The sequence below is a fragment of the Gopherus evgoodei genome, chromosome 6 (assembly GCF_007399415.2).
Source record: "Gopherus evgoodei ecotype Sinaloan lineage chromosome 6, rGopEvg1_v1.p, whole genome shotgun sequence".
In the NCBI taxonomy this organism is placed as follows: Eukaryota; Metazoa; Chordata; order Testudines; family Testudinidae; genus Gopherus; species Gopherus evgoodei.
The window spans coordinates 101,112,339-101,130,981 of NC_044327.1; the positions used below are offsets into that span (position 1 = coordinate 101,112,339).

The window sequence follows — 18,643 nt, forward strand, 5'->3', positions numbered from 1 at the left end:
AGTTCCCAGTCTTAATATCAGGAGGTATTTCCTGATATTCAGCCTAAACTTTCCCTTTCCTAACTTCATTCCAGTGTGTCTTGTAATACCCACACATTGCCCTAAAAGGTTTTCCTCAGCATTTCCACTCCCATTTAGTTACTCCGTAGGCAGGTTACATTGTTTCATTCATTATACATCATTCTCTCCAGGTTCCTAATCATTTATGGTGCTCTGAATCTGAGCTCCCTTCAATTTACAAATAATAAGGTGTCCAGACTGAAAAGCAGTATTCCAAAGGCTGTCACACTAGAGATGTATAGAGGGGGACTTTCATGTGCTTGCTGCATTACATACCTTTGCATATACAACTCAGAATTGCATTGATCATCTTCGCTGGCACATCAGTGGTAAATTCATGTCCATACTTGTCTATTATTGGTCCTAAACCTATCTACTTCCCATATTTTTCTCTCCTGTTAAACGTGTATGGATTTTTCTATCACTCTTTTACAGATATTAGTTTGCAGTTGTCCAAGGTGAATGCTTTCTGCCCATGTTTCTATTCTAATCTCTAGATCCTTTTGGTCTCTTTCACCATTTCTCTTTACTTGCCACTAATGGCAATAGTCTTCAAATTTCATTAAACCATTTACAACCTCCTAGATCTTTAAAGGTGATAAACAAAATCTCCCCTAGCAGATCCTTTTGATGCATTGATGTGTGTTTCCAGTAAAGTATCAGATGAACTCAGATTTGTCTGAAGTGTGGTTAAACAGAAGATACACTCAATTCAAATAAGCATGGATAAAGTACAGTAAGACTTCATGAGACATTATCAAATGTTTTATTACGAAAGTACAAATATCAACCATTTTCCTTTCACCCATTCCATAACAGAAAAGGTACTATGTTTCTTTGGCAAGATCTCCTTGTATTTCAATTGTCTCAGAAGTTAAGTGACCAATTTCTCTTTCCTGTTTCTCTTTCCCCTCCTCCCCCCTGTATTTAGTGTGTTATTTTGCAAAGGGTAGAAGTTAAATTTGTTATGCTATTATTGCCGAGATCTTTCCTCTTTAATTTTGTTTTAAGATTAGTACTATGCTTGCATCTATCAAACATCTGATTCTTCCCCAATCTTCTAGAATTCATCAGTTGAACAAAGTTTCTATACCAATCCACTTTGTCTGGATCCACTGATTCATTTGTGTTTTATATTTTCCAAGTAATCCCTTACTTGCTTTTTATAAGAATCATGGTAAGGTATTACGCATATCCTAATTGTTCAAAATGTGTTGCTTTATTTTTCATGTAGAAGTCAGATTTTTAGAGGAGTTTGCTGTACAAATATTTTTGTATTTTCAGGAAGTGAAATAACTGACTTTGCAGAGAACATCTTCAAGATATTATTCCACTAAAATGTTTGAGCATGGCTTTATGTAGAGTTAAAATATGTTGTCCATTAATATACTGCTTTTCCTAATAGGACTATAATGTACTCTTAATTGTGGTTTTCTTTTATAGTGCCTGCAAAAGGACCCACTGTTCAGACAAAAAAAGTAGGAAAAGCCGAAGCCGTTTTAGTATGGAAACCTCTTTCGGTGGATGAGCAAAATGGGTTTATCAGATATTACACTATATTATATAGAACTGTCAGTGGCAATGAAACAGGTAACAAAGGCCATTTAATATTAAAATGTATTTCTTTGATATTAACTTTTTGAAATATTGAGTTACTGACTACTGCACAAAGCAAGATAGAGAATTATATGCACCTAGGAGCTGCCTCATCAGATCAAACTGTAAGTTCTTATGTTGTTGGGGATTTTTTTTAAAGTGAGAAATCCTTTTACAGAGAGAAAGTATACTTGGTTCTGCATTGGAACCCCTGTAGCTTAGTTACATTTGAGACTAGAAATGTCCTTTCTAAGAGTACCAAGTGTCTGGTTCAGAACACCTCATACAATGAGACTTAAGGAGCTCAATGTATTTAGTTTATCAAAGAAGATTTAGAGGTGACTTGATCCTAATCTTTATCGTCTAGACCTTTGGTACTATTTTATCCAGCAGACAAAGGTATAACAAGATGAAACTAAACAAATTCAAAATGAAAATGAGGTGCACACTTAACACTAAGGGTAAGTAACCCTTGGAACAATAGTGGTTTCTCCATTGCCTTGAAGTCTTTAAATCATAACTGTATGTATTTCTAAAAGAAGTGCTCTTGTTCAGTCGCAGATTATTGGGCTTCATACAGTATTGCTAGATAAAATTTGGTGGCACATATTAAGCAGGAGATCCCACTAGATGATCTGATAGCCTTCAAATCTGTTAAATGGAAAGGGGTCAGTCACTATAGACCCTCACTTGTCTAAATTTCTATTGAACCTTCTGGAATATAGGTAATTAGAAGACTTGTTATCCACAGCATCACTACTAACTTCTAAAATTCTGTCTCATGATCTCTTTTATAGCTACTTATTATTTAGGCTACGATTTAGTCACGTAGGTCACAGCAGTCACAGATTCCGTGACTACTTCTGCTTCAGCTGTCAGCAGCTGAAGCCGGGACTGTGCACCCCTGCCCTGCACCTGGGGCTGGATGGCTGGAACCAGGACCTTGCAGTCCCTGCCCTGCAGTTTGGGGGTGGGGGAGAGCTGCAGCTGGCCTTTGTGCCTCTATCCAGCAGCTGCATCCAGCTCTGGAGAGGGGGCTGTACACTCCCTGTGGCTGTGCCCTCTGGCTGCTACCCAGCCCCACAGCTTCTGCTGGGAGCTGCAGCTGGGAGCGTGCTCCCCGTCCCACAAGTGCAAGGGGGGCCATGTATCCCTACTCATGGCTTCCATGTGCCGTACGCTCCCATCATCCTGGTTGCTGCCAAGGCCGCGCACCCCTGTCCTGCAGCTGCGGCCAGCTCTGGAGTGGAAGCTGTGCGCCCCTCATGGCTGTGCCGCTCCCGCCCTCCCCCCCCCCCCCGCTGCGGCCACTGTATCTGGGGCTGTGCCCCCAACCATGCAGGGGGCTCAGCCTGTCAGTCCCGTCCCCCCCATGAGACCCCATTCCTCCCCTCTACTTAGCCTTGCGCCCGGTAATTTTTTGTAAAGTCATGGACAGATCACGGGCTCCGTGAATTTTTGTTTATTGCTCGTGACCTGTCCTTGACTTTTACTAAAAATAATTGTGACACAAATCTTAGCCTTACTTACATTGTATATTTTAATTTCTTTTCAGTGCCTTTAAGGAAGATAAGGTTTAATGATTGGAGTTAGGCATTTAGATATAGAAACAAATTTCAGTAAATTTTGTCTTACAAAATCTAGCCTTTTGAGTCCATTTTCAATTCTTTGGAAGTGTAACTTCCCATTAAATTATGTCTTGGATACTTTGTTTCCATACATATATATGTAGTAGTGTGTTAGTATAACATTTGTGGATATTAAACAGGTTGTACCAGATAACTGTATAAACCTTTCTCTTCTAGCTGTGAATGTGGACCCTTCCAAAACAGAATATACCCTTACCCCCTTATCCAGTGACACTTTATACATGGTGAAGATGGAGGCACATACAGATGAAGGAGGCACAAGTGGTCCTGTATTTACATTTACTACACAAAAGTTTGGTAAGAAGTAATCACATAAAATGTATTGGGACTAATTTTAAAATGGATTAGTCATGCAGTTGCTCTCTTAATTTATGCACACAATTTATTTTTTTTCTTCTAGTTATGCCTAAGGCCCCAACCAATACAGCTCCTTTGTGCAATGAGTTGTACAGACATATAGTAAAGGGCATTCTTCCCTAAATGTTCTGTTCGTAACTTAAAATATGTAACAAACAGGGCGCTGAGAAGGGGAGAAGATCACGTAAGAGTAATACAAGTATTTTTTTTTTTCATAGAAGGTGTGCAATTTTGTAGATATAGCATACTTTTATATTGCTGGCAGATGGTTGGATCTGTGACTTAAAAGTCAAGTACTGCTTTCTTAGGTGCTTTAGGGCATGGCTATACTTGCAGATGTAGAGCGCTGTGAGTTAAACCAGGCCTCAGAGACCACAGCAGAGAAAGTGCTGCCATGTGTTCACACTTTCAGCTGCAAGCACAGTGGCGTAGCCACATTTGCGGCACATGCAGCGGCATTGGGAGCAGTGCATTGTGGGCAGCTATCCCACAGAGCACCTTTTCTCATTCTGGCGCTGTGGCTTGTGGGAAGGGGACGAGGGGGTGTGCGAGGCATTCTGAATCCTGTCCCAATGCCCCCTGATGCATCACTTCGCATCCCATCAATCGGTGCTTCTGTCCACATTTGGCATCTTTCAACGTTTTTTTTTTGTACTGCGCACTGTCTTCCCTTTTGTTCTGCGGGAATGGATCCTGAACTTGTGAGGAATATGCTGATGGGTCTCGCCAGCATGTCACATATTGCAGTCAAGTTACTCCTTAAGCTACAAAGTGATTTTGAGGAGTCCGACGATAATGTCATCTTGCATAACACAGATGACATGAAGTTACTTGTAGCATTCACAGACATGCTCACCACAGTGGAACGCCACTTTATGGCTCGGGAAACAAACACTGAGTGGTGGGATCACATTGTCATGCAAGTCCAGCTGCAGAACTTTCGGATGAGGAAAGCCACTTTCATGGGACTGTATGCTGAGCTAGCCCCCACTCTCCAGCACAAGGACACGAGATTGAGAGTTGCTGTGCCTGTGGGGAAGTGGGTGGCCATTGCAGTCTGGAAGCTGTCAACTCCAGACAGCTACCGATAGGTCTCTAACCAGTTTGGAGTAGGAAAGTCAACCGCTGGAATCATGTTGATACAAGTTTGCAGGGCCATTAATCACATCCTATGTGCGATGCACTTACTTGCAGTGCCTGTTTACTTTCCTGAGCTCCGGTATCTTTTACTTAATGCAATAAAGAATATTTTCAAAGCCAAAAAATTCATTTATTGAAAAGAGACAACTGCTGGGGAAACGGAAGGGGCATGACACATCTGTGCTGTGTGAGAGGAGAGAAGGGGGAAGGATGTGGAACAGGACAATCACAGATTTACATATGTTCTGTTATCATATTCAGCCTTCCTGTCTGGAGTGCTGCACAATGAGTGCTGCACTTCAGGCTGGCTAAAATGCCCAGTGATGGGGATTGAGTGCAGTGGGTAAGGGTAGTAATTTGCAGGGCTGGCTGGTGAAGCTACAGGTGTTGGAGGCAGCTGGTGGTGGTAAGAAACCGGATGCTGGGGAAAGTGGGTTGGCGGTGACATGGGGGCACAAGGGAAAGCATATTGGGACAAGGGCTGCAGAGGGAGGCGGATGCTGATCTGCTTATCTGCAGTGCTGTGAGTACCTGTATCGAATCTGGTGCTCCATAATGCTTATGAGCGCTCCATCCTTTGGTGCTGGCGTTCTGCATTCTGCTGGCAGAGCCTCCTTTCAGTCTCCCGCCACTTCTGTACTTTCTGATTTTCAGTAAGGCACTGTTGCATGACTTCATGCAGCAGGTTTTCTTTGGTTCTTCGCAAACACGTCCTGATTCTTTGTAGTCTTTTGGCCATTGATAACAAGGATGGCTGGTATCTCAAGGTTGCATGTGTAAAGCCAAACTTAACAGAGGCAGCATTGTTCACACTAGACAGAGCAATGATTCGGCCGTACTTAAAGACAAGTACAGTGTACACAGTATCAGAAAGTGCCAGTCTGAAAATGAGTGCACATAACCCTCAGGAGCCCCAAAATGGTGAGTAAGCATAGGGGCAAGGGGGACTGATTTGATTCAGGGCCATACTGCCTTTGGGGTTGGTTCTGTGCCTTGGCGAGAGCCAACAGCTGCAGCGGGCCCCTATACTGAACGCTGTCCCCACACTTTCCACAGGATGAGTTCGTCCTGGAAGATATCTCGCTGCTGAGGGTAACCTGGGAAGCAAGGGATGGGCTTCTACTACAATGTGGCTTCCGCCCTGGCTCTTATGCCACTTGCCTGTGTGCAGCAATGGTCCCCCCGCCCCTCATGGCACAGTGGCGTGGATGTGTTAGCCTTACTGGAAGAGAGAACACAGTAGCTCTGCCAAGGAACCTGTGCAAGCAGATTGCCCAGCTTCTGCATGAGACATTTGAAGAGATCACTGAGGCCAATAACTGCAATGTGAGAGAGCACATCAACACCCTATTCCGCATGTAGGCATGCACGCAGCCCTAACGCTTCTTTCTGCAATCCTCCTCACCCCAAGAGCCTGCACCAAACAACTACCTTCTCAAAATAAAAGCCACTTACCAGGCACCACCTCTGCTGTTCGTTCTTCCCCAAGCGCCATCCACTGTGACTGGCTACCTTCCTCCTGGCTTGGAAACAGCTCCTGGCTGCATGCATCTAGGGATGCCGGGACATCCTGTGACTCTGGGTCCCTCTCCTCCTCAGCAGCCTCGCTCCCGCTTTCTTCCTCCTGCGTTGTTGAACTCTGCTATTACAGTCTCTTAAGTGTCCATGGTGGTCTTCGGAGTGGAGGTGGGATTGCCCCCAAGTATCTCGTCCAGCTCTTTGTAGAAATGGCAGGTCATGGGGGCAGTACTGGAGCGGCAGTTTGCCTCCCGTGCTTTGTGGTAGGCATTCTGCAGCTCCTTCACTTTAACCCTGCACTGCACTGCGTCCTGGTCATGGCCCCTTTCCATCATGGCCCTTGATATTTGCCCATAGGTATCATAATTCCTGTGGCTGGAGCGCAGCTGGGACTGGACAGCTTCGTCTGCCCGGAGACTGATGAGGTCCAGCACCTCGCTATTGCTTCATACTGGGGATCGCCTGGTGCATGGAGGCATGGTCACCTGGAAAAATGCGCTGAGAGCACTCCGCACCTTGCTGAGCAAACAGGAAGGGGAATTTCAAAATTCCCAGAGACTTTAAAGGGCGGGTCTGACCAGTTGGTCACCTGAGGGCAGGACAATAGAGTTCAAAGTGACAACCATAGTGGCTCCAACAGGCATTGTGAGACACTTCTGGAGGCCGATCAGAGTGCATTAATAGACCAGGGTGTCCACACTGGCGCTGCAGTGCTGCAGCCATGGTGCAACAAGCTTTACGCTTCTTGTGGAGTGGATTACCAGGGGCGCTCCAGCTGCAGTGTCAGGGAGCTCTACATGCCTTGCCAGTGTGAGCACCTCAGGAGCTAGGGTGCCTGGGGCTGATTTAATGCACTCTTATGTGCACATGGAGACAAGGCCTTAATTATGTTATGAGCTCTTCTAAACTTCAATTGACGATTCTCCCCAATATCACAGACTCTCTTCACTGCTATATTGCTCTATGTTCCTCTAATGAGAAGGTGCTAAAAGTGGAATTTCTTTTTGTTACCCCTACTCATGTAAGTTCATAGTTCTTGTAATGTGTGCAATAATAATAAGCAAACTTAGCCAACATTCTTAGCCATAAAAAGACTTACTGAGACTTGAAAGATAACAAAATAGATCATATTTCAGTTCAGTTCTATTAGGGTATAATATGGTAAGCCTTATGACTCATGACAAGGCAGCACTGTATGTATTTGTTTGTTTTTTCCTTTTGGAATGATTGTCAGGGAAGGTTCTGCTGAGCACTTTTTCAAAAAACTAAAATAGCTTTTTTTCCTTTTTTAGGAAAAGGAGAAATAGAAGCCATAGTTGTACCTGTATGTCTGGCATTCCTGTTGTCCATACTTCTGGGAGTATTGTTCTGCTTTAACAAACGGGACTTGTAAGTGCATATAGCATGTATTTCTATCACATTTTACCATATCTGAACATGACAGTAATATTTCACTGTAATTTATGTATCATGGGCCTGATTCTCATCTCTCAGTCATTTGTCTGAGAAACTCCTTTAAAGTAAGTGAAGCTGCACCATATTAAAACAGGTTTGGGAGGATGGGAGGAATTGGGTCCATGTTCCTCTTAGAGATATGGAGACTTTTGCGATAACAATGCTGTAACAATAATTCAACGAGCTCTTTTTAAAAAGATTTTGTTCAAGCCTATTAACTGAATGTGACAGGAAATTCTTGCTGGTTCTTGATTTTTTTTTTTTTTTTCAGTATAAACTGAAATTTTTGATCACCTGAGTTTCATATAATTAATACACCATCAAGGAATTCTTTACATACCACCAAAAAAATCTATTTTTCACAGTCTGTGTAATAAAATGAGTTAAATAGTGTAAGCCAGCTTTTTTTGAACGGGAGGCAAAGGCACCACACCACTGGAAGATATTTCCCCCTCTTTTCTTTGGAGCTTTTTCTGTCCTGTCTTACAGCTCTTTCAAAAACTCTGCTCCAAGTAGTAGCTGCTGGGAGAGATGCCGACTTTGAGTTGCCTGGGACGTGCTCAACCCCTGCTTCACCCCAGGTCCCACCCGCACTCCACCCCTTCCACCAAGGCCTTACTCTGCCTCTTCCTGCCGCATTCCGCCCCCTCTCCCAAGCACGCCGCACCCTCACTTCACCTCTTTCTGCCCCCATTCTTCCGTCTCCCCCCAGTGCCTCCTGCCTGCTGCTGATCAGCTGATCCTTGGTGGGCGGGAGGTGCTGAGGATAAAGAGGAGGAGCTGATTGGCAGGGCCTGCCGGTGAGTGCTGAGCACCCACTATCTTTGTTTTTTAATGTGGGTGCTTCAGCCCCGGAGCACCCACGGGGTCAGCGCCTATGGCCGCTGGCACCGTGCTTTTGACGGGGGAAAAATATGGACTCTCTCTATACCTGGTCACTTGTCTAAAGAGTACACTTCAGATATCCCCAACAAAATTACATTTTTTCATAATGGGGCTCTACCAATCTACCTTTACTTGTCCCTCTTAGGGCTGCCTCTTGATGGATCTTAGCTGAAAGACCATCTGGCAGTGCCTGTTAACTAAAACTATTTACTTGTCAGGGCATATTTTCTTCCCTTTTGTTAGCAAAGAGGTTTAAACAGCTAGGAACATCCATCACATTGTATTATATAACTGTTTTAATATTTGATGGTCTTTACAAATTACTAGATTTTAATCACTGGTTATGTTTAAGGAGCTTGTCTCTATTTCCTTGGGGAAAATGTCATGAACCAGATTTAGCTGGATTGTATTTAAATGTGTGTGCATTTTTTGTATTTTTCTATTTATTTATATTTTTAATTGCAAAGTCTGTCTAGATGTTTGCGACACTTGTCACCATGGCACCAGAGCATCTCTGTCAGCATGGTCTATATATGTTTTTTAAAAAGAGAGAGAGCGCCAAAAATATCTACTTTTTCCAGTATATTGGGTAATGCTCATCCAGTGAGACTTAACTGTCACTTTGTGCCTTCAAAAGTGATATTAGATTTATCTTATGACCTCTCCCAAACCCCCTACTGTTCTATTTTTCTTTTGTTCATCTTATTTTATGTGGGCAGGGGAGCCCCAAATCAAAATGTCACAAAACTAGGCTATAAAGCCAATCTTCTCAAGTTGCAGTGAAATGAAGTGGCAGTGAGCATGAAGTGTTCTAGTATGACTTTGCAAATGAGCACACCAGACATCAGAGGTGACAGGACAAAATCAGTATCTGTAACACTTCTGTCAAATATTTAAAAAGACCAGTAATTGTACATTTAGAATATAAAGCACAACTGTAACCATGTTTGCAAGCTTTGAGGGTTCAAGAAATTTATTTTCCATTTTTTTTATCCTGCAGAATTAAAAAGCATATCTGGCCTAATGTTCCTGATCCTTCCAAAAGTAACATTGCTCAGTGGTCCCCTCAAACTCCAACTAAGGTAAGATTGAATCGTTTTGATAGTACATAAAATATCTTAAGAATAAACTGCCGAATAAGAGCCCTTTAAATGGATATTCAAAGAGAACTTGGATTTTCAACCTGTTAATCCTGAGATATAGGAGGAAAATTTTGTTTGAGTACCATCAGTGTGTTCAGCATTAGGCAGATACGGTCACAAGGAGCTCACAACCTAAACTGGATTCTGTTAATATGGGGCTAATTTTAAGTTTCATAGGTTTAAGGTTCAGGGCTTACTTCTTCTCTCACTTCCCCAAATGTGTAAATCGTGAGCAACTAAGTGGAAATCAATGGAATTGTTAGGGAGTTGAGAATTGGAAATTTATTGGAGCAATTTATAATGAAATAAAATACAGAGAGACGGGTAAGCAGATACTCGCATCTGTGTGTGGAGTGGCAACAAACTGGCATGCTGCATAGTTGTGGAGGAGGGGAAATTCTGATCAAGGAACCAGGACAAACTCCAGTGAAAATTGCTATGAAATATTTAATATACATGAAGAGGCGATAGCATTTCTGTTGTAAGATCTTAATCTGAAATACTTCTGCAGGATACAATGCATGGTGCTCAATTTATTCTCAGTATCACAGAAGAGTAAGGTTTTGGGTAGACCCTTCATGAAACTCTGCTTCCAGGGAATTTGTGTACTTAAGACTTTGATACTTGGAAATGTAAACCATGTTTTCCATCTTATGGCAAATACTCAAGAAGAACTGCCAAATTCTGCAGAGAACAGAAACTGTTGGAGTCTCACAGTGCGTAAAGAATAGAAAGTGAGACCCCATGACTCTCTCTTTCCCTCATAGGCAACACCTAACTTTCTTCTTTTCTTTCAGCATAATTTTAGTTCCAAAGCTCAGATGTATCCAGAAGGCAGCTTTACTGATGTAAGCGTGGTTGAAATAGAAGCAGATGACAAGAAGTCCTTTTCAGAGCAGGATCTAAAACCCTTCAACTTGCTTAAGAAGGAAAAAAATACTTCAGAGGGGCACAGCAGTGGTATTGGAGGATCCTCATGTATGTCTTCTCCTAGGCAAAGTGTTTCCGACAGTGATGAGAGTGAATCTGCACAAAACACTTCAAGCACTGTACAGTATTCAACTGTAGTACTCAATGGCTACAGAGACCAAATTCCTTCTGTTCAAATCTTTTCAAGGTCTGAATCCACCCAGCCGCTGCTAGATTCAGAAGAGAAACCAGAAGATAACCCAGGAGGAGGTGAAAATGCAACTCCAAGGCAGCAGTATTTCAAACAAAATAGTAGTCAGGATGAAACCAATACAGATGGCTCACATTTTGAAAGAGCAAAGCAGGTTACTCCTCCAGTAAACGAGGAGGATCTTGTTGGACTTGCACAACTACAGATTTCAGGTCACAGTTCACAGCTGTGTGGCTCTGGGCCAGAGAGAAATAAACCTGAATCTGCTTTGGCAGATGCATTAAGTCCAAGTACTGAGGGACAGATTCTGAGACTGGAAACGATGGGGATAAACACAGCAACAGTTGATGAGATACCAAAAAGTTACATGCCACAAACTGTAAGGCAAGGGGGCTATATGCCCCAGTGAGAGGAGAGAGACTGGCTCTGTTAGGCCTTCAGTAGTACCTGATCCATTTCTTTTTCCCCTGTGTTTCTGATGAGTTAAGCTAAGTATTTTTATCTGAAATCAGATTTAAATATTCAGATTCATTTAGTGAAGAGAATTTGATGGAGGGTACATGAGTACTATCGTTCATTGGGATATTTCCAGTCCAGAATTACTGGAGATCCTCCTATAAGCACTACATAGATTCTCTTATTTGTCTGAACAGGCCTTTGTGCTGCCTTGCAGTTTTGTTTGTCTTTGTAATGTCACATTTAAACATGATTGATTGAAAGTAGCAAGTTTTATTTTGTTACATAGGCCAAGGGGCATCTAAGAAAAAAATACTAGGAGTCTTCTGGCCAGGGCTGTGGAGCTGTGCTCTGGCTCCGCTCCAGCTCCAGGCAAAAACCTGCAGCTCCACTGCTCTGGGCTCCAGCTCCGAGCTCCGCTCCAAAGCCCTGCTTCTGGCCATGTATGATATTAAGATGCCTACTTCGGATAAGCTTGATTAGACCAGAGTGTGTTCCTCCAAAGGTTTAAAAAAAAGAAAGTACAGTATTATATATTTTTAAAACTTTATCCAGTGACCAAACAATTTCGACCCACATTCATCCCTGACTAACTCTATTGACTTCAACTGAGTTATAGAAGGAATGAATTTGGCCCAGTATTTCTAATGTAATAGCATCAGACTAATGTCTCAAAGTATTTTAGGCCTCATATAAAGAACTGTAAAACAAAGGACTGAAGTACTTGTCACAAATTGCAATCAAAATGCCGTCACTGCTTAACTCCCTATGAATGCTAGTGTAGACATCAGAATTCTGCTCCCCCCATATCTATCTATATCTATATCTATGTATGTATGTATACACACACATTTATATACACTCACCCATATATAGAAACTAGGCATAAAAACTACCTACTTTGTAATCTGAGCCAAATGCATGGCAATTAACATTTCATATTTAGCATTAAAAACTTTGAAGGAAAATGTAGGTAAGAGAAACTCCCCTGTAGGTGAATTGAAGTGTTTGTTTAAAAATGAATATCTGTTTATCTCAAATCCCTCACTAACCATACCAGATATCGTTGTTTTAGAATTTGCCTGTTTACCATACAAGGCTTGGGTGGGGAAAGGCAAGAATTAATAAAATGTAATATTCTAGAATGAACTAACATGTGCAGGTTGTAGCTTTTACAAATGGTTTAGAAGAAAAATACTTCTTCCTTTTTGCTCTGCTGCCAGTACTGGGATTCTGTGATTTCCTTGCTACAATGTAATGAGCTCACTGAAATCAAAAGTGGCATAAGGAAAACCATTCCTTACTGTATGAGGCACTGATATTGCTGATACTTTTTGGGAAAAATCTAGAACCCTGAACTTGGAAGTTGACAGGTAAAAACATCCTTCCATTTTTCGTTATGAGCCTGTAAGCAAAATATCTAGATCCTGCTGCTACAATTCTTGAAACTTACCTCTTTTCCATTCTTCTCCTTTCCAACTCTCACATCCTAGAGAGGATACAGTTCCTAAAGACAACAATCCTTGATATCCTTTCTTAAAGATCTTGTTACTCTGAAGATTTTTTTTTTTAAAGTTTTCCCAGATGCCATCTGATCAGCTTTACAAAGCTATCTTCTTGTAGCTATATCTGAACCTAGTCCATTTAGTTTTCCAGTCTGGTATTAATAAGTCATGAGCATCTCTAAGTCTTTGATTCTCAGGTAATTCAGAAACACTACAAGCTGTGTTAGGAAAAATAAAACCTCATTTTATATTTAACAAAATAATTATTTTTTTTCACAAGAGCGCTGTACATAAAGATTTATCTTCCTGTAGGTCCTCAAATGCAGGGGTTACCAAGTGTGGCCCATTATACCACTGGTCTTCAGAATACTTGCTGGTGGATGTGGAGAGCTGGCTGTCACATATTTCTAACTTTGCTTATCTCCATCTATTAATTCACATTGAAGGGCAAGTTTAAATTTACCTAACTCTCCATGTAAGTAGTTGCTATCATTGCCACAAGGAAGTTACACAGTAATGTGAATGAGAGTGGCAACATGGTCCATGAGACTCTCTTTAAGATGCATTCCACACTGTGGAAACTTTAAGACATCTGTACTAGGATATCTGGAAAAGCTTTGTTTTTTTCATTTATGCATAATTCCTTATCCTACTGACATGTTTCTCTCAGTAATAATGTATCATATCTTTGGTACCCAGATTTTGTTGCTTTTCAGAAACTCCTCCATAACATTTCAGTTGGTTGATCTGCCCATCTTGAATTTTTTTTTTTCCTGGGGACAAGGACCCAATAGTATCCAATAAGCCTTTAGAACTCCCTAGATGATGTAAATCTGCAGTATGAATCACAGTACTCCAAAGGCCAAACTGTACCCCTTTGCTGGAACACATCTCTGTAACACATAAGTTAGAATTTAGGAACAAATTTCTTCATCTGGTGTGTGTGAAAGAATTGCCCATTTCCAAAGGGTTCTGTGAAGCTTGTAATTGAAGCTGTATATTCTGTTTTGAAGGTTTTCATAGGTAAAGTACATGTAGACCAAAAAGATGGATCAAACGAACCCTGAAAGTATTTGTATTAAGAGCCTCAGCATCCACACTCTTAACGCTTCGGCCTTTGTGCTCTTGTCATATTAACTTCTTCTGAGACTTAACCAATTAGGTTGCTGGTTTCTGACTTTCACAAACACTAGTGTTTAGAGACCTGATGTCTTCAGATACAGTTTTAGGAGCTCTTTCCTTAAGCCAGTGATACAGACTCCTTATTTTTGAAGGATGAGAGTGGATGACCATTTCCTCTTAACACTGCAATCATGCTCTGATTTATGTAAATGGAAGCTATTTCAGACTCATTGTTTTAAATCCCAGCTCACCTCCCGCCAAAACTAAATGTAATGTCAGAAGGAAAGAGAATCCCATTTTCAAGAGGAGCAACCAGCAGTGATCATTCTGATCTAGTACTAGTGGTATCTTATATTCAGCATTACTACAGATTAATAGGAGCTGTCTTGCTATTGTATGAAAGACACCCCCCCCCCCGAAACAAAGCTCTTTATTTCCCATTCCTATTTAAATTTCAGTATTTAGACTGATGCAGAAGATAGAAATAAAAGGAAAAGGTTGTAAATCCACATTTATGTAGGTGAACTCATTATAAAATTCACAACAGGTAAAAGCAATGAGCAATTTACAGCCTGTTCATGAAATTTGTCTGTTCCAAAATTGTACACTGTACAGTGTTCAGCTTTTGACCTGAAATAGTTAACTTTAATTTTGTACTTTTAAGTCTGGAAAATACTGTTACTTAATTTTATATTGGACACTGTATCTTGCAAGCAGTTTTTTAAATGTGGATGTGTATTAACAGTCTCTACCTAGTTTTCTGACTATTACTATACATACAAAGGCAGACTTTTTTTAAAAAAGCTATGGTGCACTTTAAGAAAAAATAAAGGCATTATTAAAATGAAACTACATTTAACACTGACATTGCTGTGTGCCCATTTTGATTAATTGCCAAGACTGGCATGCCTCAGATGGGAAAGTAGAAATCTTGTATGTTATTTGTTCAACAGCAGGGAAGATTGAGAGTTAAGAATAAGCATCTTTTGTGCACCAGCACACTTTGAATGTCTGCTCGATGCAAATTAGCTAGTTGCTTGTCTCTTTATTCCTACAACAACTATAAATGTCTTTTTAATACCATATCATAAATTAACCATCGCTTGGTAATATTCTGTCCAGCTGCAGCTGGGATCTCTTGGTGATCCTTTATATCCAAATAGCCAACCCAGACACAGCCCCAATTCTTGACAGTGGCCAAGGATTGCAAGGCACAGCCTGGGGGCAGCAGAGTAGAAGAAGCCACCTTTGTGTTCCTCAATCTTGGGCTGGCTGTGCACCATTCTAGGAGCCTGGCATAAGTTACAGCAGCCTGAGGATCACACTAAGGTTGATTGTCAGGGGTGGCTTATTTTGGCATTTGGGAGAGGGCTGGCACAGGGGTGGTTATGAGAGTTATTCAGAACCAGGGGACCCCACTGCAGTTTGCATGGAAGTGAGTCTCCTATGGCTGGGTATAGAGTCCTGCACTAGCAGCACAGCTGAGAGTTGAAACCTAAATCAGCCTTTTGGTGTCTGAATATCATGTGCATGATGATGCAAGCCCTCTTTTTGACTTCAGTAATAGCTGTCATTTCAGCTCTCTTGGGGTACAGAGACCAAATCATTGTCTAGGTTCTTATACCATTCACATTGTTGCAGTGCCTGAACCCTATTGACTTAACTGAAAATAGGTTCCCAAACTGGTTGTGGTCCATGGAGATCTGACTGAGCATGTGGTGCTCTTCCTTGTTTCTAGTTATTTAACTGCATTAAAAAAGGCTAAAGTAAATTTCCTGATACTATCTTTCCGTATAATCAGTTGCTTGCTGTTGTTGCCACTGCTACTGTCTGCCATGTGAACTCCGTTCCTCCCAATCTTTGCTAAAACATGCTCCATCCTAACGGGCAAACATTTTGATAACCTTGTCTTAACCATTTATGTCTAACTTCACTACTGCACCAAAAGTAAATGTGACACTAAAAATGCTGCTATTTCAGTTTTCATTGGCTATAATAAACTTGCAATTCATTTTAAATATAACAAAATGCATTGCTGAAGTTCCTATTTTCGGCATCATCCCATTTCAATTAAGGGTCAAGCAGAAACTTACATTTTCTCATAAACTTGGTTCCTGAATCAGAAAACTGCCCTTTGTGGGGGAGGGATGGGAAGAGCTTTTGAAGCCAGAGTGAATCTTGGCTGTGCGCTCAAAACAATAAAATAAGTAGAAAAGGTGAAGCTGTTCTACAAACCTGTTCTCAATATTTGCTCCCTCATTTATCATTGTTTTTGCAGGCTAAACCATTCTCTAAGGGAAAGTAAGGACTCTCCATTTTCGTTGTATTGCGTCTAATCTAAAAATAGTTTAAACGTGTGTTCTTGAGAAGCTGATATCATGCGAGGGCCCAGTCCCAAAGGTTGCTGAGCCTCATCTCCTGTTGACTTTAGCTTCAGATATTACCAACACCGCAGAGAGCAGCTCAGCATGGAGCCCTTAGCAATTTCACATTTGCTTTAAAGAGATCTTTGCAAGTAAGGAATGCAATAAAAGCATCAGTACTTTAGAAACACATTTATTCTGCAATGGATTGAGTATAAGTAGATAACACTAGAGCTGTGATAATGATTATAACAATTTGACTTCCATCTTGTTTTATGGACTTAGATGTCTTCCAGGCAGTGCACTACCTGTAATGGTTACATTTCTTTGTTGACAATTAAACTTACTCACTTTTAAAGCAGTAAATGAGCAGCCTTTGCTATTTGTTTCAGATCACACCTCTTTTTTGTCTTTTCCCTATCAAAACTTATTCCTTAAGGAGACACTGTCAAAGTGCAACTTCTTTTTCTTTTTCATGTTTAAGTTAAATAGTAACAGGTGCTACACCTACCCGTTAAAACTTTGTAGTCACATTTTCCTAATTATAGAATATTTTATGAATGTGTGAAAAATGCAATAAAAGGGGAAACTGAACTGAATATGCAAAGTGTTTTTTTCAGCTCTAGTGCTCTTCATTGTTTAAAATCAAATGATTTTTTAAAGGTCATTCCTTTTTAAGCATGCTGTCTGCCCTCTGTCAGGTAGATGGGAAGGGAGTGCATTTCAAATCTAGGTGTGAAAGCACGTGCACAAAAATTGTGCATCCCTGTACTCAGTGCAGTAAAAATTTAGCTTAAAATATTGATATATCAATGAGTAACAAACTGACTGTAACATTTTCTTACTGGGTTCCAGAGGCAAGACTATTAAATATTAAATACTGTTGGGTGACTATACAGACATCTAGACAACTTCAGGCATAGGCCACAGATGCTTTCTTGTTAATGAAAATGTCAAATGTGGTTTCAAGGCATCTGTAACATTTGACAGTGAATGTAAATACCAAATTGAGTTTAATACTGTTTGTATATTCAGAGTAGTTAAGGCTTGCAAAACTAATATGGATTTTGTATGCCAGCTCTAAACAATTCACGTATAACCAGAATTTAAACTCACAAGTGCTGCTTAAGCCTCCTCTATATAGAAACATGTTGAAATCGCATTCCAGTATTAATCCTTTTGCAAGCTACTGTTTATTGTTATGTAAGTGTTGTGAATTGTGCTGTCAACAATTTTTATTGTAACCTTGAATGTCTGTCTCCTCTTTACTGTATTGTACCTGAACGTTGCTTTTCTATCAACTATATTTTATAAAGTTTAAAAAAAAACAACCCAAACCTGCCATTACTCTGTATTTGCATTTGTCAGTGTTGTCCTAAGGCTAACTTAATGTATTGACATTGAAGACAAAGCAGTTTGCCTTTTTTTTTTTTTTTTTTGGCTTTATACAGTTATGCAATTATTGCATCTTGGCTACTGTACCAATAGCCTAAAATCAAAAAAACTTTCCAGAGAGATTGAAGTGGCTGTGGAAGAGACAGCCAAGGGTGAGGGGAAAATGTATTTTTAACATGAGATTGAGCAAAAGCATGTGAGCATTGGAGAACTGGCTAAACTGGTGGGCACTGAACTCTTGCTAGTTGCTTATATCATGCCTTTGACCACTCTGGTACTATATGACAATGGCAACTGGTCGGTGAGGCAGTGTAGCTTAGTGGAAAGAATCATGCGCTGGGAGTCAGAAACCCTGCGTTGTACTTGTGGGTTTGCTATTGACTAGATGTGACACTAGGGGCAAGCTGCATAATAAACTAGGCATGGTCAGGAAAGAATGCGCCATTGTCTGATAGTTAGCAGAGAACTTATGGGAAGTTTGAGGATAGAGTTCCAGGCAGCCTTGTTGGTGACTAAGTTTAGTGGGGGTAAAGATGTCAGTCAAGCCTCTATTGGAAAGCTACAGCTCTAATTATGAGTAACATATTACAGACAGATATGCTTGTTTTCCAGCATGCTGGGCTTCTCCCATGCAGGAATTATAATAGTCCAGGTAAAATCTAAATTGTTCTGATCTATGTATGATGCATCCTTAGCCAAATTGTGTTCTGACACTTGACTTCAGTGGTTTGGTGTGAGTGCAAATGGCTGTCATTTAGGACAGAGTGCGGCCCATTGAGAGAGTGCAATAAAGTGGAGCAGAAAAAAAAAAAGCTGAAATTGTACTTCTAACAGTATTGAGGACATATGTAAAATACCTGGAATGGGAGTGAGTATAAAG

At 40.9% G+C, this 18,643-nt stretch overlaps 1 protein-coding gene across 5 annotated transcripts in view; it reads left to right on the forward strand.

The window, feature by feature from the left end:
• Positions 1–17,699, forward strand: part of IL6ST (interleukin 6 signal transducer) — a 54,286-nt gene extending 36,587 nt beyond the window's left edge. For 4 of the 5 annotated variants that reach the window (XM_030566060.1, XM_030566059.1, XM_030566058.1 and 1 more), the window contains 5 exons: positions 1,504–1,650; positions 3,462–3,602; positions 7,613–7,709; positions 9,661–9,742; positions 10,600–17,699. In XM_030566060.1, the coding sequence (XP_030421920.1) occupies positions 1,504–1,650; positions 3,462–3,602; positions 7,613–7,709; positions 9,661–9,742; positions 10,600–11,331 (1,199 nt within the window). In that variant the 3' untranslated portion in view covers positions 11,332–17,699. Of the gene's footprint in view, positions 1–1,503; positions 1,651–3,461; positions 3,603–4,508; positions 4,871–7,612; positions 7,710–9,660; positions 9,743–10,599 lie in introns of those variants that run through there. The other variant, XM_030566061.1, reaches the window with a different exon arrangement.
• The last annotated feature ends 944 nt before the right edge of the window (positions 17,700–18,643 follow it).